Source organism: Mirounga leonina, unplaced genomic scaffold, assembly GCF_011800145.1.
Source record: "Mirounga leonina isolate KUSES-001 unplaced genomic scaffold, KU_Mleo_1.0 Mir_171, whole genome shotgun sequence".
Classification (NCBI taxonomy): domain Eukaryota; kingdom Metazoa; phylum Chordata; class Mammalia; order Carnivora; family Phocidae; genus Mirounga; species Mirounga leonina.
The window spans coordinates 24,462,108-24,488,586 of record NW_023270436.1 but is presented as its reverse complement, the minus strand read 5'-3'; the positions used below and the strand labels follow the sequence as shown (position 1 = coordinate 24,488,586).

The 26,479-nt window shown below is 44.8% G+C and overlaps 1 gene segment (V, D, J or C); it reads right to left on the bottom strand.

The window, feature by feature from the left end:
• Nucleotides 1-24,630: 24,630 nt before the first annotated feature.
• LOC118018705 lies at nucleotides 24,631-25,484 on the bottom strand. The segment is given in 2 exon segments: nucleotides 24,631-25,319; nucleotides 25,442-25,484. Coding segments are annotated over 2 exon segments (531 nt in total).
• Nucleotides 25,485-26,479: the final 995 nt, after the last annotated feature.

The window sequence follows — 26,479 nt, the reverse complement described above, 5'->3', positions numbered from 1 at the left end:
CCTATAGATGATGGTTCTGGGGGCTTTTCCTGGGAGCTGTTGGTACCAGTTAACACCATAACTACCCCCGATATTGGAGCTGCTTCCAGTGCAGGAGATGGTGACCCTCTGGCCCAGAGCCCCAGACACGGAGGGCGGCTGACTCAGCACAGACTGGGCCCAGGAACCTGCAAGGGAGAGAGACACAGAGAGGGTGATGCTGGGGTCTAGAGACAAAAAGAGGAAGGAGGGCCCTTCATGTCCTCCCAGGACCCCTTCCCCTGTCCCTGCCTCCAGTCACCTGTGCAGTGAGCGAGGAGGCTGAGGAGGAGAGGGGACCAGGCCATGGTGGAGGTCATCACCAATCCTGCCTTCTGTGGCCCCACAGCTGAGCAGAGCCTCCCCTAATCTCTCCCTTCGCCTCTTCATCCTCTGAGAGAGGGAGGACATCTCCATGCAAATGAGACCCCCAGCCCTCTGAACCCTCCCTGGCCCAGTTTCAGTTCCCTGTGCCTGAGGATGCCAGGGGGAGTTGGCAGGGTAGGGGCTGTGTGGGGGCAGGGGTGGAGAGGTCAGAGCTGTGAGCCCTGAGCAGAGGGCACAGGCAAGGCCATGTGGCAGGTCCCAGCTCTGATTAGCCTTGGTTCCTCAGAAATGGGACCAAAGGCCCCCTGGTGTCCAGACCCAGACACATCATTGTATGACTGGTGACCAGGACCCATCAGATATCCACCCCCATCCCACTGCTTTGTCCACTGTTCCCTGCAATAGGGCCTGACCAGGTGTCCCTATATGTCACCTCCCATTACTTCAGGACTCACTATATGCTCATCTAACAGTCTTCGAGTGACTCTGTTCATGGCTCCCTTCTCTGTTCCTGGGTCAGGACTGAAATGGTGTCTCTATACAAACTCTTCTTAGAGATCAGGATCCAGAGCAGTGACGGGTCCCCGTGGACACAGGTTCGCCTCTCTGCAGGATGCTGGGACTTTCCTTTTATGTGCTTTCTCCCTGATTTCCAGAGCTCTCCTTCCGCTGAGGTCCTCACAGCACTGAGGAGACGGGGAACTCTTCTCCCCAGATTGTGTGTGGAAGCCGTCACGTGCATTCCTAGAGGGTTACACACGGAGCATCTTTGTCACCTGTCACTGTTTCCCCCTGCTTGGAACACAGTTGTCTACACACGGCAGGGATTCCCTCCCCGGCTCCGTCCTCCCAGCACAGACACGAGTCTGCAGGAGCCCTGCCACGTGAGTGTGTGTGTCCCTGACCTCAGAGCACAAAGGACAAATGTGCTGGAAGTTCTAGCAAGGAAGGAATGACAGCTACAGATGCTGTGACAGGGACCTAGTGGCAGAGTTTATGTGTCAGTCACCACTGAGCCACCTCATACTTAAAATGAACGTGTGTTATTTTATACGTAATTCTATTCAGTAAGATTGATTTAAACTCAACGACAATGTCAGTGTGAAGATGCAGGTACAATCAGGAGTGTACTTTCCCCAGACCTGTGCTTAGTGCAGAGAGAATATGGGTGGAAAGAGTGGTTAAAGAAATGGATGGAAAACAGTGGTGCAGAAATGCCTTCTGTTCTCAGGAGAATATGGGTTTATATACTTTTTCTAAACTCACTTATTTTTACGGTGCATCTGGTCTTCCAGGTAGGAAAAGTCAACGTGATGCCCAGTGAAACACTTCAGGGGCCTGTTCTGATGAACTGAGAACTATCCTGCTGACAAAATTGCCAAACACAGACAACTTCTAGGACAAAGGATTTGGGGTGAGACCACTCTGGGGTGGACACAGCTCTAGTCCCTCAACTGTGTCCAGCATGTTCAGGATGGAAGTGTTATTCATTCAGCCACCCATGACTACAGGAATGAATTTACCACCCAAGGCCAACTGAACCCAGAAGTTTCTGTCAAATGTCCCACATGTGAGTGGAGGAGAAGTGGAGATAAGAGGGACTGTGTCCCTGAGGTCACAAGCCCTGTGGCCCTGCGTTGGGACAGAAGACTTAGCAGAGGTCCAGCCTGGCTGGAAGTGTCACTGGGGTGACTGAAGGAGTGACAGCCCAGCCCTGAGAGTGCAGGGAACATGTGACTCATGCCTTGAGCTTCGTGGGAGCAGCCGTGAGGCTGGGGTCCCAGAATCAAGGTACTGATCATCCTCAGGCCCTGACTAGAGCCCAGATATGGTCGGGGGCTGAGGTGCCCATGGGGACAGAGACTCCCCTTGGGATTCCTGAGCATCAGCCTCATCCCAGGACCTCAGGTGTTCAGAGCCCATCCTTGCTGCCCTGAGGACAGGACCCCAGTCACACTAGATGTCTCCAGTGTTTCCTGCTGATGAGGATTCTGCTTCCTGGAGATTGTGACACTGAGGATGGCTGGGTGAGCACAGGTTGACCCTGACTTCTGGAGGGACAGAGAAGCCTGGAAACTGCAGAGTCCAGGATGCTATTTACTCAGGGAGAGGAGGTGTGTGTGTGTGTGTGTGTGTGTGTGTGTGTGTGTGTGTGACCAAAAATGAGGCTAAGTGGTCCCCTGTCCCCCTTATGGCATTTAAACACCCTGAGAGATGTTTCTTCATGGTGATTCTCTTTAAAAACTTCCAAGGTCTTGGATCCTCTGTTTAAAGATATGCATCTCAAAGATTTTTACTGGAAAAGTATTTATTTAGGCCAGGAGGACTCATGTGAGAGCAAACCTGTTAACTATTCACTGAATCAGGAGTCTAGGTCCTATTGAATGACAAGAAATCTGTCAACTTTTTCTCTCTGCAGACACAAGACCTACAACTGTGGAGTTTTCAGGTGTCTGGAAGCACAGGGTGGGAGGGGGGAGCACACAGCCCCCTGCTTCCTGCCCTCACATCCCAGCCAGACCCATAGTCCACCATGGCCCCAGGTGTCTACCAGGGAGTGAGAAGAAAATAGTGCTAATGTTGGGGGGGTGGGGAAGGGCTGTGAAAAAACACTACAGCCGGGACTTAAGTTACCATAGAAAAATGTTTCTCTGATGGATCTACTGTCTGGAGAATTCTTAGGAACAAGAATCTGGAACATAAGAAAAATAAGGGACATATCTTAAAATATGCAGCTGATCCTTTGTCTGTGGATTCCTCCAATACTTACCACAGGTAGGATATCAGTTAATTCTGAAGGGGGTAACAATCAATAGATTTCATGTGCAAATACCTGAAGGTTAGATGAACACATCCTTTTTAAGAAAATGTAATAACTATTTTCATATTAGGGAGATTGACTGGGCCTGTTGCAAATAAAAAATGGAGTGTGGGCACTCCTGAGAGCAGGAAGGAGAATACGAAGGGTTTCATGCAGCTCTATTTTATGTTTATTCTCCTCCCTAGAGATGGACCCTGGAGCCTGGAGACTACAGCAAGATCATTTCCAATTTTCTCTGAAATCCTGGTGTGGAGATGGAGTTGAGACCTGAAGAGCCAGAGGGAGAGACTGAAGCCTGAGGGACGCGAGAGCCAAGAGGAGAAGAGGAGGAGGGTGTAGGGGCTGTCGTCAGGGAGAGCCTGTAGGATCTGGTCCAAGTTCACGTGTAGCTGGTTCAGAGAGAGGAGACTGTGTCTGTGACCAGGGTTATTGTCAATGTATCAGTTATGGATACATCAGGAGTGACACACATTATAGAATGGATCTGTCCATGTCTTCGTGGGATGCCTTATGCTGTCTCACATTACAGACATATCCTGTGTGTTTCTCTTTCCCCTGCTCAAGAACAGATCTTTCTGCAGAAGATCCCCCTTGCATGTGTCTCTGGGTAAGTTTCTTACTCAAAATGACCTCAGAGTCATGATTTGTTTGCACAGGGGTTTTTGTCTCGCTCCCTCCTTATCTGAGACGCTGTGAGGAGTGATACCTGCTCCCACCACCCTGAGCTGCAGCCCAGTGATAGTCCGCCTCGGCCTCAGCCTGCAGCCCCGAGATGCGCAGAAGCCCTGCATTGGCCGAGGCGTCTTTGGAGCCCGAGAAGCGGCTGGGGACGCCGGAGCCCTGGTGCTTATCTGAGTCTGAGTAGAACCAGAGGAGATACTATAAAGGTCTCCCCAGTTTCTACTGGAACCTGCTTATACCATAGATGCCAACATTGGAACCACTGCTCAGGGTGCAGGTGAGTCTGGTTGATGATCCCAGGGATGCAGAAAAGGAGGGAAACTGAGTCACCACAAGCTGGGACAGGGAACCTGCAAATAGACACTCATGGGTGATGAGGTGACAAACAGTAAATTTCCCCAAAGTTGTGATCCAAGGGCATTGACACAGGCTAGAAGGCTGCCTTGTGTCCCTACTTGGGCAGTGACAGAGGAACACAAGGAGGACAGGAGTCTGGGCCATGGTGACACAGCCCCTGGTCCCCATAGTGGGCTGGGCTGCCCCAGACCTCCTTTTCTCCTCCAGCCTCTGCCACAGGAGGGGCTCTCCATGCAAACAGGGTCCACCCAGTGACTGCCCAGCCCCTCCCTGAGCCCTGGTGCTGGAGCTCAGCTCACACCACACACTGAGGAGGATGGGGGTTGGCCTCACCCCTGAGGAGAGCCCTGGGAGGAAGCACCTGCTGAGAACACACACAGGTCCCTGATATGGAGACTCTGCCAGGCAAGAGGGGACACAGCTGCTGAGTCCCCATCAGGGAGCACAGGGACCAGGCTCCAGGCCCAGGCTCCTTTGAGTGATTGGTCCTCACTGAGCAGCTCTGCAGGGACCACAGTGCGGTCCCACTGTGTGCCCTGCTGTTCACAGTGCATCCAACTTATCTTGGCCCAAAGCCATTAAGAGTCTTGCTGGTTTTTGCAACTCACCAGGTCCCTGTCTATTCACACATCAGTGATATGACTCACAGATAGTATGATCCCATAGCGATGTCCATGATTACTACAGTGTTTTTCACTCTCAGAAAGAGCACTGATCTAAGGGAGATGCAAACATTTACCACAATTACAATTACCCTGGAAAAGATACTGCAAACATTATATCCCTCCATTGGTATGTGATTTAGAATATGCATACATTTTGAATGTTTTATAAATCATGTACATTAAAGCAATGGATTCCAACTACTCTTCCATAAATTGAGTTGTATATTAATCTGCTATTCTTTATTTTGTATTTTTATTTTTTGGATTTTGTTTATTCATTTGAGAGACAGAGAGAGCACAAGCAGGGGAGAGACAGAGAGAGGGAGAAGCAGACTCCCCACTGAGCAAGGAGCCTGACATGGGGCTTGATCCCAGGACCTGAAGATCATGATCCAAGCTGAAGGCAGATCCTTAACCATCTGAGCCACCCAGGTGCCCCTAATCTGCTATTTTTTAGCTACTTTAATTGTCTTACTAATTTATAAAGTAAAGGAAGAATTAAGAATGTATCTATGATGAAATTCAATTTAATATATTTTTTTCTTTTCTGGGTTGTGCTGTTGGCGTCTTGTCTAAACATGTTTGTACACACCCTAGATCCTGAAGATTTTCTTCTATGTTCCCTTCTAAAAGCTGTATAATTTCATGTTTTACAGTTAAGTCTATGATCCATTTAGTGAATAGTTTTGTAAGGTAGGAGGTTGAGGTGAGATTCATTTCCCCCTACGGATATCCAGTCCTTCTGTGGTCATTTGTCCAAAACGCCTTCCTTCCTTCTCTGAAAGATTTTTGCACTTCAGTTGAAAATAATGATCCATACTTTTTTATTGTTATGTTAATCACCATACATTACATCATCAGTTTTTGATGTAGTGTTCCATGATTCATTGTTTGTGAATAACACCCAGTGCTCCATGCAGAACGTGCCCTCTTTAATATCCATCACCAGGCTAACCCATCCTCCCACCCACCTCCCCTCTAGAACTCTCAGTTTGTTTTTCAGAGTCCATCGTCTCTCATGGTGCGTCTCCCCCTCCGATTTCCCCCCTCTTCATTCTTCCCCTCCTGCTATCTTCTTCTTTATTTTTTTCTTAACATATATTGCATTATTTGTTTCAGAGGTACAGATCTGAGATTCAACAGTCTTGCACAATTCACAGCACTTACCAGAGCACATACCCTCCCCAGTGTCTATCACCCAGTCACTCCATCCCTCCCACCCCACCCCCCACTCCAGCAACCCTCAGTTTATTTCCTGAGATTAAGAATTCCTCATATCAGTGAGGTCATATGATACATGTCTTTCTCTGTTTGACTTATTTCACTCAACATAATACCCTCCAGTTCCATCCACGTCGTTGCAAATGGCAAGACCTCATTCCTTTTGATGGCTGCATAATATTCCATTGTGTATATATACCACCTCTTTATCCATTCATCTGTCGATGGACATCTTGGCTCTTTCCACAGTTTGGCTATTGTGGACATTGCTGCTATAAACATTGGGGTGCACATACCCCTTCAGATCCCTACATCTGTATCTTTGGGGTAAATACCCAGTAGTGCAATTGCTGGATCATATGGTAGTTCTATTTTCAACTTTTTGAGGAACCTCCATACTGTTTTCCAGAGTGGCTGCACCAGCTTGCATTCCCACCAACACTGTAGGAGGGTTCCCCTTTCTCCGCATCCCCGCCAACATCTGTCATTTCCTGACTTGTTAATTTTAGCCATTCTGACTAGTGTGAGGTGGTATCTCATTGAGGTTTTGATTTGGATTTCCCTGATGCCGAGCGATATTGAGCACTTTTTCATGTGTCTGTTGGCCATTTGGATGTCTTCTTTGGAAAAATGTCTGTTCATGTCTTCTGCCCATTTCTTGATTGGATTCTTTGTTCGTTGGGTGTTGAGTGTGATAAGTTCTTTATCGATTTTGGATACTAGCCCTTTATCTGATATGTCATTTGCAAGTATCTTCTCCCACTCTGTCGGTTGTCTTTTGGTTTTGTTGCTGTTTCCTTTCCGTTGCAAAAGCTTTTTATCTTGATGAAGTCCCAAGAGTTCATTTTTGCCCTTGCTTCCCTTGTCTTTGGCCATGTTTCTAGGAAGAAGTTGCTTCGGCTGAGGTCGAAGAGGTTGCTGCCTGTGTTCTCCTTTAGGATTTTGATGGACTCCTGTCTCACATTGAGGTCTTTCAACCATTTGGAGTCCATTTTTGTGTGTGGTGTAAGGAAATGGTCCAGTTTCATTCTTCTGCATGTGGCTATCCAATTTTCCCAACACCATTTGTTGAAGAGACTGTCTTTGTTCCATTGGACATTCTTTCCTGCTTTGTCAAAGATTAGTTGACCATAAAGTTGAGGGTCCATTTCTGGGCTCTCTCTTCTGTTCCATTGGTCTATGTGTCTGTTTTTGTGCCAGTACCATACTGTCTTGATGATGACAACTTTGTAATAAAGCTGGAAGTCTGGAATTATATTGCCGCCAGCTTTGCTTTTCTTTTTCAACATTCCTCTGGCTATTTGGGTTCTTTTCTGGTTCCATACAAATTTTAGGATGATTTGTTCCATTTCTTTGAAAGAAGTGGATGGTATTTTGATGGGGATTGCATTGAATGTACAGATTGCTCTAGGTAGCATTGACATCTTCACAATATTTGTTCTTCCAATCCATGAGCATGGAACGTTTTTCCATTTCTTTGTGTCTTCCTCAATTTCTTTCATGAGTATTTTATAGTTTTCTGAGTACAGATCCTTTGCCTCTTTGGTTAGATTTATTCCTAGGTATCTTAAGGTTTTGGGTGCAATTGTAAATGGGATCGACTCCTTAATTTCTCTTTCTTCTGTCTTGTTGTTGGTGTATAGGAATGCCACTGACTTCTGTGCATTGATTTTATATCCTGCCACTTTACTGAATTCCTGTATGAGTTCTAGCAGTTTTGGGGTGGAGTCTTTTGGGTTTTCCACATAAAGTATCATATCATCTGCAAAGAGTGAGAGTTTGACTTCTTCTTTGCCAATTTGGATGCCTTTGATTTCTTTTTGTTGTCTGATTGCTGTGGCTAGGACTTCTAATGCTACGTTGAATAGCAGTGGTGATAGTGGACATCCCTACTGTGTTCCTGACCTTAGGGGGAAAGCTCTGTTTTTCCCCATTGAGAATGATATTTGCTGTAGGTTTTTCATAGATGGCTTTTATGATATTGAGGTATGTACCCTCTATGCCTATACTCTGAAGAGTTTTGATCAAGAAAGGATGCTGTACTTTGTCAAATGCTTTTTTTGCATCTATTGAGAGGATCATATGATTCTTGTTCTTTCTTTTGTTAATGTATTGTATCACGTTGATTGATTTGCGGATGTTGAACCAACCTTGCAGCCCAGGGATAAATCCCACTTGGTTGTGGTGAATAATCCTTTTAATGTACTGTTGGATCCTATTGGCTAGTATTTTGGTGAGAATTTTTGCATCCGTGTTCATCAGGGATATTGGTCTGTAATTCTCCTTTTTGATGGGGTCTTTGTCTGGTTTTGGGATCAAGGTAATGGTGGCCTCGTAAAATGAGTTTGGAAGTTTTCCTTCCATTTCTATTTTTTGGAACAGTTTCAGAAGAATAGGTATTCATTCTTCTTGAAATGTTTGGTAGAATTCCCCTGGGAAGCCATCTGGTCCTGGGCTTTTGTTTTTTGGGAGATTTTTGATGACTGCTTCAATTTCCTTAATGGTTATAGGTCTGTTCAGGTTTTCTATTTCTTCCTGGTTCAGTTTTAGTAGTTGATACATCTCTAGGAATGCCTCCATTTCTTCCAGGTTATCTAATTTGCTGGCATAGAGTTGCTCATAATATGTTCTTATAATTGTTTGTATTTCTTTGGTGTTGGTTGTAATCTCTCCTCTTTCATTCATGATTTTGTTGATTTGGGTCATTTCTCTTCTCTTTTTGATAAGTCTGGCCAGGGGTTTATCAATCTTGTTAATTCTTTCAAAGAACCAGCTCCTAGTTTCGTTGATCTGTTCTACTATTCTTTTAGTTTCTATTTCATGGATTTCTGCTCTGATCTTTATTATTTCTCTTCTCCTGCTGGGTTTAGGCTTTATTTGCTGTTCTTTCTCCAGCTCCTTTAGGTGTAGGGTTAGGTTGTGTACTTGAGACCTTTCTTGTTTCTTGAGAAAGGCTTGTACTGCTATATACTTTCCTCTTAGGACTGCCTTTGCTGCATCCCAAAGATTTTGAACAGTTGTGTTTTCATTTTCATCGGCTTCCATGAATTTTTTTAATTCTTCTTTAATTTCCTGATTGACCCATTCATTCTTTAGTAGGATGCTCTTTAGCCTCCATGTATTTGAGTTCTTTCTGACTTTCCTCTTGTGATTGAGTTCTAGTTTCAAAGCATTGTGATTCCACCCCTCACTTTCAATCTGGGGGTGTCTTTGGGTCTAAAATGAGTCTCTTGCAGACAGCATATCAATGGGTCTTGTTTTTTAATCCAATCTGATAGCCTGTGTCTTTTGATTGGGGCATAGCCCATTTACATTCAGGGTAACTATTGAAAGATAGGAATTTAGTGCCATTGTATTTCCTGTAAGGTGACTGTTACTGTATATTGTCTGTGTTCCTTTCTGGTCTATGTTGCTTTTAGGCTCTCTCTTTGCTTAGAGGACCCCTTTCAATATTTCTTTTAGGGCTGGTTTCATGTTTGCGAATTCCTTTAGTTTTTGTTTGTCCTGGAAGCTTTTTATCTCTCCTTCAGTTTTCAATGACAGCCTAGCTGGATAGAGTATTCTTGGCTGCATATTTTTCTCATTTAGTGCTCTGAATATATCCTGCCAGTCCTTTCTGGCCTGCCAGGTCTCTGTGGATAGGTCTGTTGCCAATCTAATGTTTCTACCTTTGTAGGTTACATATCTCTTCTCCCGAGCTGCTTTCAGGATTTTTCTCTTTGTCTATGAGACTTGTAAGTTTTACTATTAGATGTCAGGGTGTTGACCTATTTTTATTGATTTTGAGAGGGGTTCTCTGTGCTTCCTGGATTTTGATGCCTGTTTCCTTCCCCAAATTAGGGAAGTTCTTTGCTATAATTTGCTCCAGTATACCTTCTGCCCCTCTCTCTCTTTCTTCTTCTTCTGGGATCCCAATTATTCTAATGTTGTTTCTTTTTATGGTATCACTTATCTCTCGAATTCTGCCCTCGTGATCCAGTAGTTGTTTATCTCTCTTTTTCTCAGCTTCTTTATTTTCCATCATTTGGTCTTCTATATCACTGATTCTCTCTTCTGCCTCATTTATCCTAACAGCGCCCCCATATTTGATTGCACCTCATTAATAGTCTTTTTGATTTCTACTTGGTTAGATTTTAGTTCTTTTACTTCTCCAGAAAGGGTTTCTCTAATAACTTCCATGCTTTTTTCAAGCCCAGCTAGTATCTTTAAAGTGATGATTCTTAACTCTAGATCTGACATCGTACTAATGTACATATTGAGTAGGTCACTGGCAGTCAGTACTACCTCTTGTTCTTTTTGTTGAGGTGATTTTTTCCATCTTGTCATTTTGTCCAGAGGAGAATAGATGAATGAGAGAACAAAATTCTAACAGGGTAACAACATCCCCAGAAAATATACTCTAAACAAATCAGAAAAGACCTGAACCTGGGGGAAAAGAAAGGGAAAGAGAGAAAAAAGAAAAAGAAAAAGAAAAAGAAAAAGATAAAAACGAACAAAAACAGGGGCGCCTGGGTGGCTCAGTTGGTTAAGCAACTGCCTTCGGCTCAGGTCATGATCCTGGAGTCCCGGGATCGAGTCCCGCATCGGGCTCCCTGCTCGGCAGGGGGCCTGCTTCTCCCTCTGACCCTCCCCCCTCTCATGTGCTTTCTGTCTCTCTCATTCTCTCTGTCTCAAATAAATAAATAAAATCTTAAAAAAAAAAAAACGGACAAAAACAGAACAAAACAAAACAAAAAAAGATTATTATCAAATATGATCAGGCTGGTACATAGATCAGTGCCACACACTAGATTTTGGGTGTATTTAGATCTGTTAGAAGAAAGTGCCTCCCAAAATTTTAAAGAAAGAAAAACTTATATACGTACAAAAATAAGGGTTGATATGATGAAGGGATGGAATATGACTGTAAAGATGAAAATTATAAAAAAATTTTATAAAAGGAATTGATAAGAAGTTGTTTGAAAAAAGAAAGAAGAGGATTTAAAAAAAAAGAAAAGAAAAGGGAGAGAATGTGATCAGGCAGGGAGTAGAAAAAACCATACACTAGAGATTTAGGGTATATTTTGATCTGGTAGAAGAAACTATCTCAAAATTTTAAAGAGAGAACAACTTATATATATATGCCAAAAATACAGGTAACTACTATGAAGAGATAGAATATGATTCTAAAAATGAAAATAAAAATGTTTTTTAAAAAAGGGATTGATAAGATGTTGGTTGAAAAAGGGAAAAAGAAAAATTAAAAAAAAAAAGACAGGTAAAAAAATTAACTTCGAAAGACTAAAGAATCATGGTAAAAAAGCCATGGATTCGGGGCGCCTGGGTGGCTCAGTCATTAAGCATCTGCCTTCGGCTCAGGTCATGATCCCAGGGTCCTGGGATCGAGTCCTGCATCGGGCTCCCTGCTCAGCCGGGCACCTGTTTCTCCCTCTTCCACTCCCCCTGCTTGTGTTTCCTCTCTAGCTGTCTCTCTCTCTGTGTGTCAAATAAATAAATCTTTAAAAAAAGAAAAAAAGCCATGGATTCTATGTGCAGTATTCCCCTAGCGCTGGAGTTCTGCTGTTCTCATTGATCGGTAAACTTGGTCTTGGCCGGCTGTTCTCGCTGATCTTCTGGGGAGGGGCCTGTTGCCATGGTTTCCAAACGTCTCTGCCGGAGGCGGAATTGCCCCGCCCTTGCCCCCTCCCGGCTAAGTCATCTGCTCGCGTTTGCTCTCCGGGGCTTTTGTTCCCTGCGAGCTTTCCGTACAGCTTTGGAGGCGGAGAGTGAAAATGGCGGCCTCCCAATCTCTGCCCCGGAGGAGCCGAGAACTCGGGCCCACTTCTCAGTGCGCCCCCAGAGAAAAGCCGTCTGTCACTCCCGTCTCCCCGGTCTCCGGCCGCACTCCGTGCTCACCCGGCCTGTGACTGCGCGTTTCTATCTCTGGCTCCCGACCCCGGGTGGAGTCTCCAAACCCGGCAGATCCCTGCGGTGCACTCCCGCGCGGCTCCTTCCGGGGGAGGAAGGTGAGTCTCCCCGGATCTGCCGCTTGTTGGGTCCCTGCTGGCGGAGCAGGGGCCCGACTGTGCCGCGGATCACGGTTTATGGCGACCCTGGGCTGAGAGCCCGCGCCTGGCCTCCGCCTCTGCAGCCAGCTTCCCCGCTCCGATCCCTGGGAGCTCTGCCGCACTCAGGCACCCCCGGTCTTTCTGTGACCCCGAAGGTCCTGAGACCACACTGTCCCGGAGGGTTCCACCCCCCGCTTAGCCACCAGAGTGACGTCCCTCGGCGGAGCAGACTTTTAAAAGTTCCGATTTTGTGCTCCGCGGCTCTATCACTTGCCAGAAGCGGCCGACGGAGGCCCCTCCCCCGCCGTCTATCCTCCCGAATATCGCCTCGGATTCACTTCTCCGCACGTCCTACCATCCAGAAAGTGGTCACTTTTCTGTTCAGAGAGTTGCTACTATTCTTTTCTTTGATCTCCTGTTGAGTTTGTAGGTGTTCAGAATGGTTTGATCCCTATCCAGCTGAATTCCTGAGACCAGACAAACCCAGGTCTCCTACTCCTCTGCCATCTTGCTCCACCCCCCTGATCCATACTTTTATGGGTATTCCCTCCATCCATACCACTCTGTCTTGCTGTGATAGGAAAAGAATTAAACTTTTATATAATTTAGGGAGAATTGATGTGTTTACTATATGGAGTCTTCCAATCCATGAACAGCACATGTTTTTCCATTGTTCTAGATCCACTTTGATTCCATGGACCAGCATTGTCCAGTGTACAGCATCCATGGCCTGCACATGTTTTTTTTTTTTAATATGCACCTAAATATTTCATTGTTGAGTGGTTTTAGGTGGTATTTTAATTCAGTTTTCACCTGTTTATTGCTAGTGTATACACATCTAAGTGATCTTTCTATGTTCATCTTGTATCATAAGACACTCCTGAAATTACTTATTACTTTTGGAATTTATATATTTATATGTATATTTGCAGTGTCCTTCATATTTTTCATGTAGACTGTTCTCTCACCTGAAAATCGGGACAACTGTTTCTTTTTCTTCTTGTTCCCTATGCCTTTCATTATTTTTCTTGCCTTATGGTTCTTTCTGCAATGTCCAGTCCTATGTTGAATAGTAGTGGTAGGATTAGACTTGCTTGCCTTTGTCAGACAGTTACCTCTGCTTCATTGTTAAATCTCCACCCTGGGAAGAGCACAGGCTGCATTAACATAACATAGGATGTACGTATATGCACCTGTTCTAAGTACACCCATGCAAGCTCTGTCCACCTTTATACAGGATGACATGTCTCCCCTTTCTGAATATTCATCCAAAACCCTCAATAAAAAGAACCCACTCTCCCTGCTGTGGGAGTGACGGCTCCGGAAGTGATTCCCCATGATCTCCTTATCTGCTGCACATAATGTTTCCTTCATGTGACAACTCCACCTAGGGCCGTGTCCACCTGCAGCTCACCAAGGAGCAAACTCATATTTGTTCCATTACAAATTCTGTTCTTCTAACATTTTCATAAGAATTGTGTGTGTCCATTTGGGAGGGATATTCAGTTTCTTTAATTCATGCCAGGAAGTTGTTGGCAATCAATTGAAAAATTTAGGAAGAATTGTTGTCTTAGCCAAATTCAGCATTTTGACCCACAAGTAAGGGGTATCTAGTCATTTATTCAAGTTGCCTTTCATTTCTCTTGCCATGTTGTGTAATTTTCCAGTTTTAAGACTTTCAATTTTTCTGTTTTATCTTTAAGGATTTCATAATTAAAAATGGCATTGTTTTTATTTTTTAAATGTTGATTTATTGCTTCTATAAATATATTAATATTTATGTAAATATAAATAAATACATAGGAATATAAAATACCATTTATTTCTGCATGTTAGTTTTGAAACCTGAAGCCCAAATTGAAGCACTTAGAACCCCTCCTAGAGCCAGAGCTGGAGTCGACACCTTTGACCTCTGACAAATCTCCTGAGTAATTTTCATCTCTGAGCAAGCTAGCTTGCCTTTAAAAACACACAAACAGTGAGAATAGGTTATCAGTCTAAAAATGTAACTGAAGGAAAGGATATGACATTGTTAAATCTACTTGTTCCAGGAAAAATAGGGGTCAGTTGAAGATCCGACAACAGAAGTCACCCCCAGAGCCACCTGAGGGTGATGTCACCAGGCCTGGAGAGTGCAGGCAGATTTTGTCTCACTTCCTGAGTCTGGAGCACGGTGTGCATGGGGGCTGGTGGGCCGTATCTGACAGTAACAGTCACCTCATCCTTCCGCTGGTTTCCAGAGATGTGCGGAACCCCTCAATTAGGTGATGCACCTTTGGATGCAGAAAAGCAAACTGGTCCCAGGATCCCTGGTGCTGTCTGAATTGAATCTTGTGAGATACCAGTGAGGGCTGCCTAACTTCTGCTGGTACCGGTATACCTATTTATTTATTTATTTATTTATTTATTTATTTATTTATTTAACCAACAATGATGTTACTTCTCAGGGTGCAGGGAAGATTCACCCAGGGATGCAGAGAAGGAATGCAGCTGAGTTAGCACAGGCTGAGAGAGAGAACTTGAACACACAGACATGTATGGGAGGTGGGGCAAGGACCAGAGTAAAGCTCATGGTGTGTGAGTCACTGGGACCGACACAGCCTGGGAACTGAGACCTTGTCCCCCAGGCCTATCCCTACCTGAATAGAGAAAGAGGAGCATAGCCCATGGTGTTACAGCTCCTGGCCCCACTCGGGCTGGGCTGCCCCAGTCTTTTCTTGTCTTCCGTACTGCCCCCAGGGAGATAAGGGACTGTTCAGGCAAATTTGCATCCCCCTTTCTGGTTCTTCCAGACCCCACCTGACCACTGATACTTGAGCCTGAGAGGGGACCTGAGGGCAGAGCCTACTCCACGTGGGACCCAGGAGAAGGTGGAGGGAGCAGCTGTAGGGACCCCCACAGGACCCTGCACAGGAGCCTCTGCCAGGCCCTGAGGGACCAGGCCGCTGGGTCTCATCAGGGAGCACAAAGGGGCAGCTCAGCCTCTGCCCAGCCCTGAGCCCAGGGGGCTCCCCAAGCTGTGAGTGCTCCCCTGCAGGGCCCAGGGAGATGCACAGTGCCCCCTGCTGGTCACATGCCCACCTGTGGGGTCCTCAGTATCCTGAGGTTATTGTCCACAACTGTGTCATCATTACAAACAGTGACAGAGATGTGGGCTGGAGCCCCTGTGGGTGCCTCTAATTGATCATGTATCCCAAGTGCAGAGGTGGGTGTAGATTTAGGACAGACCAGCTCCTCTTTGTCTTCCTGAGAAAGTATTACAGGATCTTCTCAAGACTTTGAAGAGGGCTTTGGTGGAGACATTTGCAGACCTGCACACCAGGGCAGCTCTGGGATGGGTCATGAGGTCACGTGAGTGTGTAGCGTCCAAGGTCAGGCTGAAGTGCCTGGGACAGCGGGCATCATGAGAGGTGGGGATGGAGGGAAACCAGGGTTCATTGTGAGATGAAGCAGGTCGTTCACCCTCTCTGGACTTGCCTCATTTCAAGTGTCTTCTCTCCTTACCATGGCTCTTTTGCACACTCCTCTGTCCCTTGTTCCCCACAGCCCATCAAAGGAGCCCCCTCCTCACTTGCCCTCCCCGAAGTTTTGTCCCCTGGACAGGGACCTTAATTGTGCTAACTTTGCTGGGGCTGCTGAACAAATCTCCAGAGTGGGAGCAGGGGGCAGTTCTGGAATCCCACATGGGGTGGGGTGGGGTGGGAGGCACCTCCTGCAGTTGAGGGCAGGGACTCCTCTCTGAGCTATAGTTGGGTAGCAGGCAGTGATCTCATGTGGATTGTATGTTGCAAATGGACATGAAGCCGTGTAGGAAACATGACAGGACAGCCTCCTGAGGGCCACCATGAGGACTAGGGACACTGAGTCTCTCTCATTTTTTCCCCCTTGTTCTTGTGAATGGAGTCAGTTCATGCACACATGGTGCTGCCATTCCCCATGCCCAGTTCCTGCATCACTCTACACTGGTGATGGTTCTAGTCACAGGGAGAAGGAAGAAAGAAATGGTTTCCTCATGGGCTGAGGGAGAACAGCATTCAGTTTCTCCATGAGGTTAGAGGGTCACAGCTGCAGGAGAGTCATACATGGGTAGGGGTCATTGCTCCCAGTCCCACTAGTGCAGGCTCAGGCTCTTCCCGTGTGGTAAGGGAGTGGACATCAGTCTCCACCCTCTTGTCAGGCTTACAGCGCCCCCTGGTGTCCCCAGAATCACAACCTCTATTCAAATAACACATCTGGCTCTCTAAGCAGATAACCTGCTTCTGATACATTTTCTTACATTTACAGAGGGGAAACTGGGTTTTAAGACCAGTGATGCCCCAGGTCCCCTCCCAGTGGGGTCACCATTGCCTGGAGGAATCCCCAATTGTCCTGTTTCATCCCTATCTTACTTCTGCCACTTCCTTCACACATATCACTGGTCCCCACTATCACTAGGTTATGGTTTTCAGTCTCTTTTGGGGATTCCAGATGCTCTGCTCACAAATTCATAAATTATCTCTTTGGTAAATATTCACCAAATTATCCTATTTTGAGCCTGTCAGAAATGTCCTATAAGATCCCTGACCAATACTTCTTTTTTTTTTTTTTCAAGAGACATGTATTTTTTTTTATTTTATTCTTATGTTAATCCCCATACATTACATCATTAGTTTTAGATGAAGTGTTCCATGATTCATTGTTTGTGCACAACACCCAGTGCTCCATGCAGAATGTGCCCTCCTCAATATCCACTACCAGGCTAACCCATCCTCCCACCCCCCTCCCCTCTAGAACCCTCAGTTTGTTTTTCAGAGTCCATCGTCTCTCATGGTTCGTCTACCCCTCCGATTTCCCCCGCTTCATTCTTCCCCCCCCCCCTCCCTCTTCTTCTTTTTTTTTTTTTCTTAACATATATTGCATTATTTGTTTCAGAGGTACAGATCTGAGATTCAACAGTCTTGCACAATTCACAGCGCTTACCAGAGCACACACCCTCCCCAGTGTCCATCACCCAGTCACCCCATCCCTCCCACCCCACCCCCCACTCCAACAACACTCAGTTTGTTTCCTGAGATTAAGAATTCCTCATATCAGTGAGATCATATGATACATGTCTTTCTCTGTTTGACTTATTTCACTCAACATAATACCCTCCAGTTCCATCCACATGGTTGCAAATGGCAAGATCTCATTCCTTTTGATGGCTGCATAATGGTCAACTAATCTTCGACAAAGCAGGAAAGAATGTCCAATGGAACAAAGACAGTCTCTTCAACAAATGGTGTTGGGAAAATTGGATAGCCACATGCAGAAGAATGAAACTAGACCATTTCCTTACACCACACACAAAAATAGACTCCAAATGGTTGAAAGACCTCAATGTGAGACAGGAGTCCATCAAAATCCTAAAGGAGAACACAGGGAGCAACCTCTTCGACCTCAGCCAAAGCAACTTCTTCCTAGAAACATCGCCAAAGGCAAGGGAAGCAAGGGCAAAAATGAACTATTGGGACTTCATCCTGACCAATACTTCTTAATTTTAATCGACCACAACAGAATAATTTTGATGAATAAATCTCCTCTGCCAGGTAAGAGTCCATATCATCCCCTGTTGTCCTCCTAGAGTCATTTTATATCCTGAGAAAGGACTTGATGTTGTGTAGAGATAGAAAAGCTCAGAATATCCTATTAGCAATGGGAGAGACATTCTCTAAGTGACAGCTGTATGTCAGGGCTGCACAGTCTCAGCAATGGGGTATAAATGGTTGGAGTTATTCCCCTGATGTTGGCTGTTGTTACTGGAAGTGAGGACCTAGTGAGAGCCCAGATAGCACAAGCAGAGGAGTTTGCCTTACTTCCTCAGGGACCTGGAGCATGATGTGAACAGTGGCTCTGTCAGCCCATATCTCACAGTATTGACCACTTTCATCACCATGATGGCCACAATTTAGAAAATATTGTGAGTTCCTCAAAGCATCATTGGACCCTGAGAGGAGCTGGGATCCCAAAACCCTAGTCCATATTTAAGTCTGAGTAGAATCTCAGAAGATATTTGGAAGGACTCCCAAGATTTGGTGCTAACAGAAGACTATTTTTGCAACCAATATTAGGAAATCTCTGCACTTTCCACTCAAATTTGACATAAACCTAAAATTTATCTTAAAAATAAAGCCTATTTTTTTTAAAACGAGATAATAAGTGCTCTGTAAAACCCATATGGTGAAGAAAAGAACAATCAAGAGGGAGATTAGAACTCTGCCAAGTCTAAGAAACTAAAAAAGACAAAAACATATACAAAAACAACATTTCCCCATTATAATGAGCACAATAAAAGAGGGAGATCATAGAGGAACAGTAGGCCGAACTGACACATCAGAATCATGTTTATCAATGACAGAACTGCTTACTAACTTTTGAATAAAAATAGACCATGCAGAAATATACAATATGAGAAATGACATGTGGAAAAAATGAAAAAAATATCACTGGTAACCTCTATTAAAACTAGATTTAAAAATCATACTTTCCAGGGATGACTTTATTTTTTGGAGCCATATAGTTTGTTTTTATTTTTTTATTTAAATTCAATTTGCCAACATATAGCACATCAGCTTTAGATGTAGTGTTCAGTGATTCATCAGTTGCATATAACACCCAGTGCTCATCACAACACATGCCCCCTTTAATGCCCATCACCCAGTTACCCCATCTCCCCACTCACCTCCCCTTCTGCAACCCTCAGTTTGTTTCCCAGAGCCAAGAGTCTCTCTTGACTGATCCACCCAGAATTCTGCCCTTTTCATCCCCTGAGCCCCTTCCAGACAGGGATGTCCCTCACTGGAGCAGATTTCTAAGGGTTCTGATTTTGCCCGGCAGACTATAGCACTTTCTGGTAGCCAGCTTATGGAGGCTACCTCCCCCCTCCATTTATCTTCCAATATCTTCCCACAGATTCACGTCTCTGCACCTCCTACCTTGCAAAAAGCAGTTGCTTATCTACTTATAGAAGAAAGAGAAAGAGAGACAGAAGGTATATTTGAGCAAATCATAGCTGAGAATGTCCCTAATCTGGGGAGGGAAACAGGCATTCAAGTCCAAGAGATCGAGAGGACCCCTACCCAAAACAATAAAAATAGATCAACACCCCGATGTAACAGTGAAGCTTGCAAATTTCAGAGATAAAGAGAAAATCCTGAAAGCGTCATGAGACAAGAGGTTCTTAACCTACAGGGGTAGAAACATTAGGCTAGCAGCAGAATATCCACAGAGACCTGACAGGCCAGAAAGGGATGGCATGATATATTCAGGGTACTAAATGAGAAAAACGTGCAGCCAAGAATACTTTATCTAGCAAGGCTGTCATTCAGAATGAAAGGAGAGATAAAGAGCTTCCAGGACAGACAGAAATTGAAAGAATATGTGACCACCAAGCCAGCCCTGCAAGAAATATCAAGGGGGATCCTGTAAGCAAAGAGAGAGCCCAAGAGTAACATAGACCACAAAGAAACAGAGATGATCTACAGAAACAGGAACTTTACAGGCAATACAATGGCACTAAAAACATATCTTTCGCTAATTACTCTGAATGTAAATGGGCTAAAGGCCCCAGACAAAAGACACAGGGTATCAGATTGGATAAAATAGCAGGATCCATCCACATGCTGTCTACAAGAGACTCATTTTAGACCTAATGACACCTCCAGATTGAAAGTGAGGGGTGGAGAACCATTTATCATGCTACTGGACTTCAAAAGAAAGCTGGGGTAGCAATCCTCATATCAGACAAATTAAATTTTAAACCAAAGACTGTAGAAAGGGATGAAGAGGGACACTATATCATACTTAAAGGGTCTATCCAACAAGAAGATCTAAAAATTATAAATATTTATGCCTCCAACATGAGAGCAATCAATTTTATAAACCAATTAATAACCAAAATAAAGAAGTACATTGATAATAAGATATTAATAGTAGGGGACTTCAACACCCCACCCACAGTAATGGACAGATCATCTAAACAGAAGACCAGCTAAGAAACAAGGACTTTGAATGACACACTGGACCAGAAGGACTTCACAGATATATACAGAACACTACATCCCAAAACAACAGAATACACATTCTTCTTGAGTGCACATGACCTTTCTCCAGAATAGATCACATACTGGATCACACATCAGGTCTCAACCCACACCAAAACACTGGGATTATTCCCTGCATATTTTCAGACCACAATGCTTTGAAACTTGAACTCAATCACAAGAGGAAATTTGGAAGGAACGCAAACACTTGGAGGTTAAAGAGCATCCTGCTAAAGAATGAATGGGTCAACCAGATTAAAAAAGAATTTTAAAAATCCATGGAAGCTAATGAGAATGAAAAAGCATCTGTTCAAAACTTTTGGGATACAGCAAAGGCGTTCCTAGGAGGGAAGTACATTGCAATACAAGTCTTTCTCTAAAAACTGGAAAAGTCTCAAATACACAAGCTAATCTTACATCTAAAGGAGCTGCAGAAATAACAGCAAGTAAAGCCTAAACCAAGCAGGAGAAGAGAAATAATAAAGATTACAGCAGAAATCAATGAAATAGAAACCAGAAGAACAGTAGAACAGATCAATGAAACTAAAAGCAGGTTCTTTGAAAGAACGAATAAGACCAGTAAACCCCCACCCAGACTTATTCAAAAGAAAAAGATAAAGGACCCAAATTAATAAAATCATGAATTAAAGAGGAGAGATCACAACCAACACCAAGGAAATACAAACAATTTTAAGAACATATTATGAGCAAGTACATGCCAATAACTTAGGCAATCTGGAAGAAATGGATGCATTCATGGAAACTTAAAAACTATCAAAACTGAAACAGGAAGAAATAGAAAACCTAAACAGACCCATAACTAGCAAGGAAATTGAAGCAGTAATCAAAAACTTTCCAAAAAACTAGAGTCCAGGCAGACGGCTTCTGAGGGGGAATCTACCAAACATTTAAAGAAGAAATAATACATATTCTACTGAAGCTGTTTCAAAAAATAGAAATGGAAGAAAAACTGCCAAACTCATTCTATGAGGCCAGCATTACCTTGATCCCCAAACCAGGCAAAGATGTCATCGAAAGAGAATTACAGACCGATACCCTTGATGAACATGGATGCCAAAATTCTCACCAAGATACTAGCCAATAGGATCCAACAGTACATTAAAAGGATTATTTACCATGACCAAGTGGGATTTATTCCTGGGATGCAAGGGTGGTTCAACACTCACAAATCATTCAAGGTGACAGAACATATTAATAAAAGAAAGGGCAAGAACCATATGATCCTCTCAATTGATGAGGAAAAAGCATTTGACAAAATACAGCATCATTACTTGATTAAAACTCTCCACAGTGTAGGGATAAAGGGAACATACCCCAATATTATAAAAGCCATCGATAAAAAGCCCACAGTGAATATCATTCTCAATGGGGAAAAACTGAGTTTTCCCCTTAAGGTCAGGAACATGACAGGGATACCCACTCTCACCACTGCTACTCAACATAGTACTAGAAGTTGTAGCCTCAGCAATCAGACAACAAAAAGAAACAAAATGCATTCAAATTGGCAAAGAAGTCAAACTCTCACTTTCCACAGATGACATGATACTTTATGTGGAAAACCCAAAGACTCCACCCTAAAACTGCTAGAACTCATACAGGAATTCAGCAACGTGGCAGGATACAAAATCAATGCACAGAAATCAGTTGCATTTTATACACTAACAATGTGACTGAAGAAAGAGAAATTAAGGAATCGATCCCATTCACAATTGCACCAAAACCCATTGGATACCTAGGAATAAACCTAATCAAAGAGGTAAAGGAGATGTACTCTAGAAACTACAGAACACTTATGGAAGAAACTGAGGAAGACAAAAAGACATGGAAAAACATTCCATGCTCAGGGATTGGAAGAATAAACATTTTTAAAATGTCTATGCTACCCAAAGCAATCTACACATGCAATGCAATCCCTATCAAAATACCATCAACATTTTTCACAGAGCTGGAACAAATAATCCTAAAATTTTATGAAACCAGAAAAGACCCCAAATAGCCAGAGGAATGTTGAAAAAAGAAAACCAAAACTGGTGACATCACAATGTCAGACTACAAGCTATGTTACAAAGCTGTGTCACCAAGACAGCATGGTACTGGCACAAAAACAGACACATAGATCAATGGAACAGAATAGAGAGCCCAGAAATGGACTCTCAACTCTGTGGTCAACTAATCTTAGACAAAGTAGGAAAGAATATCCAATGGAAAAAGACAGTCTCTTCAATAAATGGTGCTGTGAAAATTGGACAGCCACGTGCAGAAGAATGAAACTGGACCATTTTCTTACACCACACACAAAGATAAAGTCAAAAGGGATGAAAGACCTGAATGTGAGACAGGAATCCATCAAAATCCTAGAGGAGCACACAGGAAGCAACCTCTTCGACCTTGGCTGTAGCAACTTCTTGCAAGACAAGTCTTTAAAGGCAAGGGAAACAAAAGCAAAAATGAACGATGGGACTTCATCAAGATAAAAAGCTCTGCAAAGCAAAGGAAACATTCAACAAAACTAAAAGGCAGCCTATGGAATGGGAGAAGATATTTGCAAATGACATCACATAAAGGGTTAGTATCCAAAATCTAGAAAGAATGTATCAAACTCACCATCCAAAAAGCAAATAACCAGTTAAGAAATGCGCAGAAGAGGGGCACCTGAGTGGCTCAGGAGGTTAAGTGTCCAATTCTTGTTCTTGGTTTCTGCTCAGGTCATGATCTCATGGTCCCCCACTGGGCACTGCACTCAGTGGGGAGTCTGCTTGAAGATTCTCTGCCTTTACCCCTCCCGCAGCTAATGCTCTCTCTGTCTCTCTCTCAAATAAATAAATCTTTAAGAAAAAAAGAAATGGGAAGAAGACATAAATAGGCACTTTTCCAAAGAAAACATCCAGATGGCTAACAGACACATGAAAAGATCGCTCATCACTAAGGAAACATAAATCAAAACCACGATGAGATACCACCCCACACCTGTCAGAATGGCTAAAATTAACAACACAAGCAACAACAGGTGTTGGTGAGGATTCAGAGAAAGGGGAACCCTCCTGCACTGTTGGTGGGAATGCCAACTGGTGCAGCCACTCTGGAGAACAGTATGGAGGTTCCTCAAAAAGTTAAAAATAGAGCTACCCTGTGACCCAGTAATTGCACTACTAGGTATTTACCCAAAGGATACAAAAATACAGATTCGTTCAAAGGGGTAAATGCACCCTAATGGTTATAGCAGTGTTATCAACAATAGCGAAACTATGGAGAGAGCCCAAATGTCCATGACTGATGAATGGATAAAGAAGATGTGGAATATGATGGAATATTACTCAAGTCATTTGCAATGACATGGATGGAGCTAGAGTATATTATGCTAAGTGAAATAAGTAAAAAAAGACAAATACCATATGATTTCACTCATACGTGGAATTTAGGAAACAAAACAGATGAACATATGGGAGTCAGGGTGTAGGGGGGAAGAAAAAGGAAAGAGGGAAACAAAACATAAGAGACTTTTAAAGATAGAGAACAAATGGAGTTTTGATGCAGGGATGTGGGTGGGAGATGGGCTAGATGGGTGACGGATATTAAGGAGGACACTTGTTATGATGAGCGCTGTGTGTCATATGTAAGTGATGAATCACTAAATTCTACTCTTGAAACCAATATTGCACTGTATGTTAACTAACTAGAATTTATTTTGGTTCTTTTTAAAGATTTTATTTATTTGTTTGACAGAGAGAGAGCACGAGCAGGGGGAGTGGCAGGCAGAGGGAGAGGGAGAAGCAGGTTCTCCACAGAGCAGGGGGAGCCCGATGTGGGGCTCTATCCCAGGACCCTGGGATTATGACCTGAGCCGAAGGCAGTCACTTAACCAACTCAACCACCCAGGCGCCCAACTAACTAGAATTTAAATAAAAATTTGAAAAGAAAAAAAGGGGGTGTCCAGAGGGGCAAGAGCCATAGTGGAATCAGAGTCAGGCCAACTGTGATCTTGCTCCCTGTGGTCAGGACCCTGTGAGATGGCGACTCTCAGCAATGACACAGAGGTGACCGTGGGAGCCTGGGAGCAGGAGGAGTCCTGTATGGAGTGCATGGACAAAAAGAGAGGTTCCTATACTGGCCCCTGTGTCTGGTCCTCACCTGAAAGAGTGACAGGTGGAGAAGGGCCCAGGTGTGAGGTGGTGTGGAAGTGGTCACCATTGATGTTTCTTGCAACTTCTTTATCTTCTTCCTACCTCTAGGAAAAGGAGGCCATTGTGTGAGGAATATTTTTTCTACCTCTCATGGGACTGCCTGCATTTCAGATCAACAGCTCATGCCTGGGAGTGAGTGTGTCTTGGCCTGGAATTGATCAGATGCAGGGACATCAGACCAGTCAGGGGATGAGGCTGCAGTTTTATGATATGGGAACAACTTGGCCTGTGTCTCCTACCCAGATGCCAGAGTCCACAGTCCATGTCCCAACCTGAATTTCACAGAGAGAGGAGGGAAGAGGTTGGGGGTGGTGAGGAGCTATTTATCTCTGAGCATGGGATTTAACCAGTGCAACATTAACAGAGTGAGACTACACTAGCAATGGATTCGTGTAAATTGTGATCTGAACAAAAGTACGTGATACTGTGAGATCAAGTGGTCTGAGGAAAATCAGGTACTAACAGAAGAAATGACAATGGAAGGGAGCCCTCAGCTAGCCTTGGCCAGAACCCCTGCTGTGGGTGGTGCACCAGGTCAGGAGAGTGCAGTCCCGGTTTGTGTCTCATTTCCTCATGGGTCTGGAGCATAGTGGAAGTCTTAGAGTTGCCATGCCATGTAGCCCAGTCATAGTCCGCCTCGGCCTCAGCCTGCAGCCCCGAGATGAGCAGAAGCCCTGCATTGGCCGAGGCATCACTGGATCCAGAGAAGCAGCTGGGGACCCCGGAGCCCTGGTGTTTGTCTGAGTCTGAGTGGTAGTACAGCAGATACCGGGGAGGGCTCCCTGGCTGCTGCTGGTACCAGTGTATCCAGAAATCACCAACACTGAAGCCACTGCTCAGGGTGCAGGTGAGTCTGGCCGTTGTTCCCAGAGATGCCGAGAGGGAGGGCGGCTGGGTCAGCACGGGTTGGGACAGGGAACCTGCAAACACAGACACTTGTGGGAGAACGGGACAGGGCAAAAGGTTAAGCTGCTTGGTGGTCTGTGACAGTGAGGGTGACACCCACTCAAGAGCTGTCATGGATACCTGGGGATGTCCCTACCTGTGCAGTGAGCCAGGAGGACAAGAAGAAAGGACCAGGCCATGGTGGATGCTCCTCCTGCAGCCCCAGATCAGGACTGGGATGGGCCTGCCCTCTTTTATCTTCTCCATGGCCTGAAGGAGGAGGGGCTCCTCACACAGATTTGTTTCCTGCCCACTAGTTGAAGTCTCAGCTTAGTCCCTTAGACAGAGAGGGTTGATTTCCACAGAGACTCAGAGTTTGTCCCCTGGGAGGGATCAGGGAGGAAGCAGCTGCTGGGACCTTCCACAGTAACCTTCGAGCAGCAGACTCCTCTCAGCCAGAGGGGACACAGTTGCTGAGTCCCCACCAACACACAGAGGCACCAGGGTCCCAGCCCCAGGGGATGTGGAGATTAGGCAGCAGGAGACCATCCCCCCCCCTCCTCACACACACACACCCCGCCCGCCACCTTGCAAACCTAGGGGAGGCCAACAGCGCCTTCTGCTGCCCACTGGTCAAACTTCAGTCTGTCCCTGGAAAGGATGTCAGGGACTCTGAAGCGAGAGCCTGGCCCACGGTCAGTCTGCAAGCATCCATGCACTAGTGTCCAAGGTAACTAATATTAACAAACAGCCTTCCCACTGAAGCCTTCTGAGTTTGTCAGAGAAGAAAAAGGGGCTACTTCACCACCACCCACCGTGAGCGAGGCTGCAGTGGATTGAGAGCAGAGGGCTGGGGAAGCACACAGCTGAGCACCTCTCTAGCAGAGCGGCGGGAGAGACATTGGTTCCCTGGGTGTGGAGTGGGGGCCAGGTGTCCTACAGCCGAACAAATAAGGCACTCCACCTTCCCAGAAGGGAGATGCAATTTGTGGGGAGGGTGGGACATTAGTCATGACATGCTGAGGGGATGGAAACTACATCATTTGACAGTAGTTTTGAGCGAATGGAATATAAGTGCATAACGGGCAAGGAAATTTGAAGCTTAGATGTGAAAGTACTTCTGTGTCAGTGAGGTGCTTGGGTTGTTTTCTTTTAAAGATTTTATTTATTTGGAGCCCTGGGTGGCTCAGTCGTT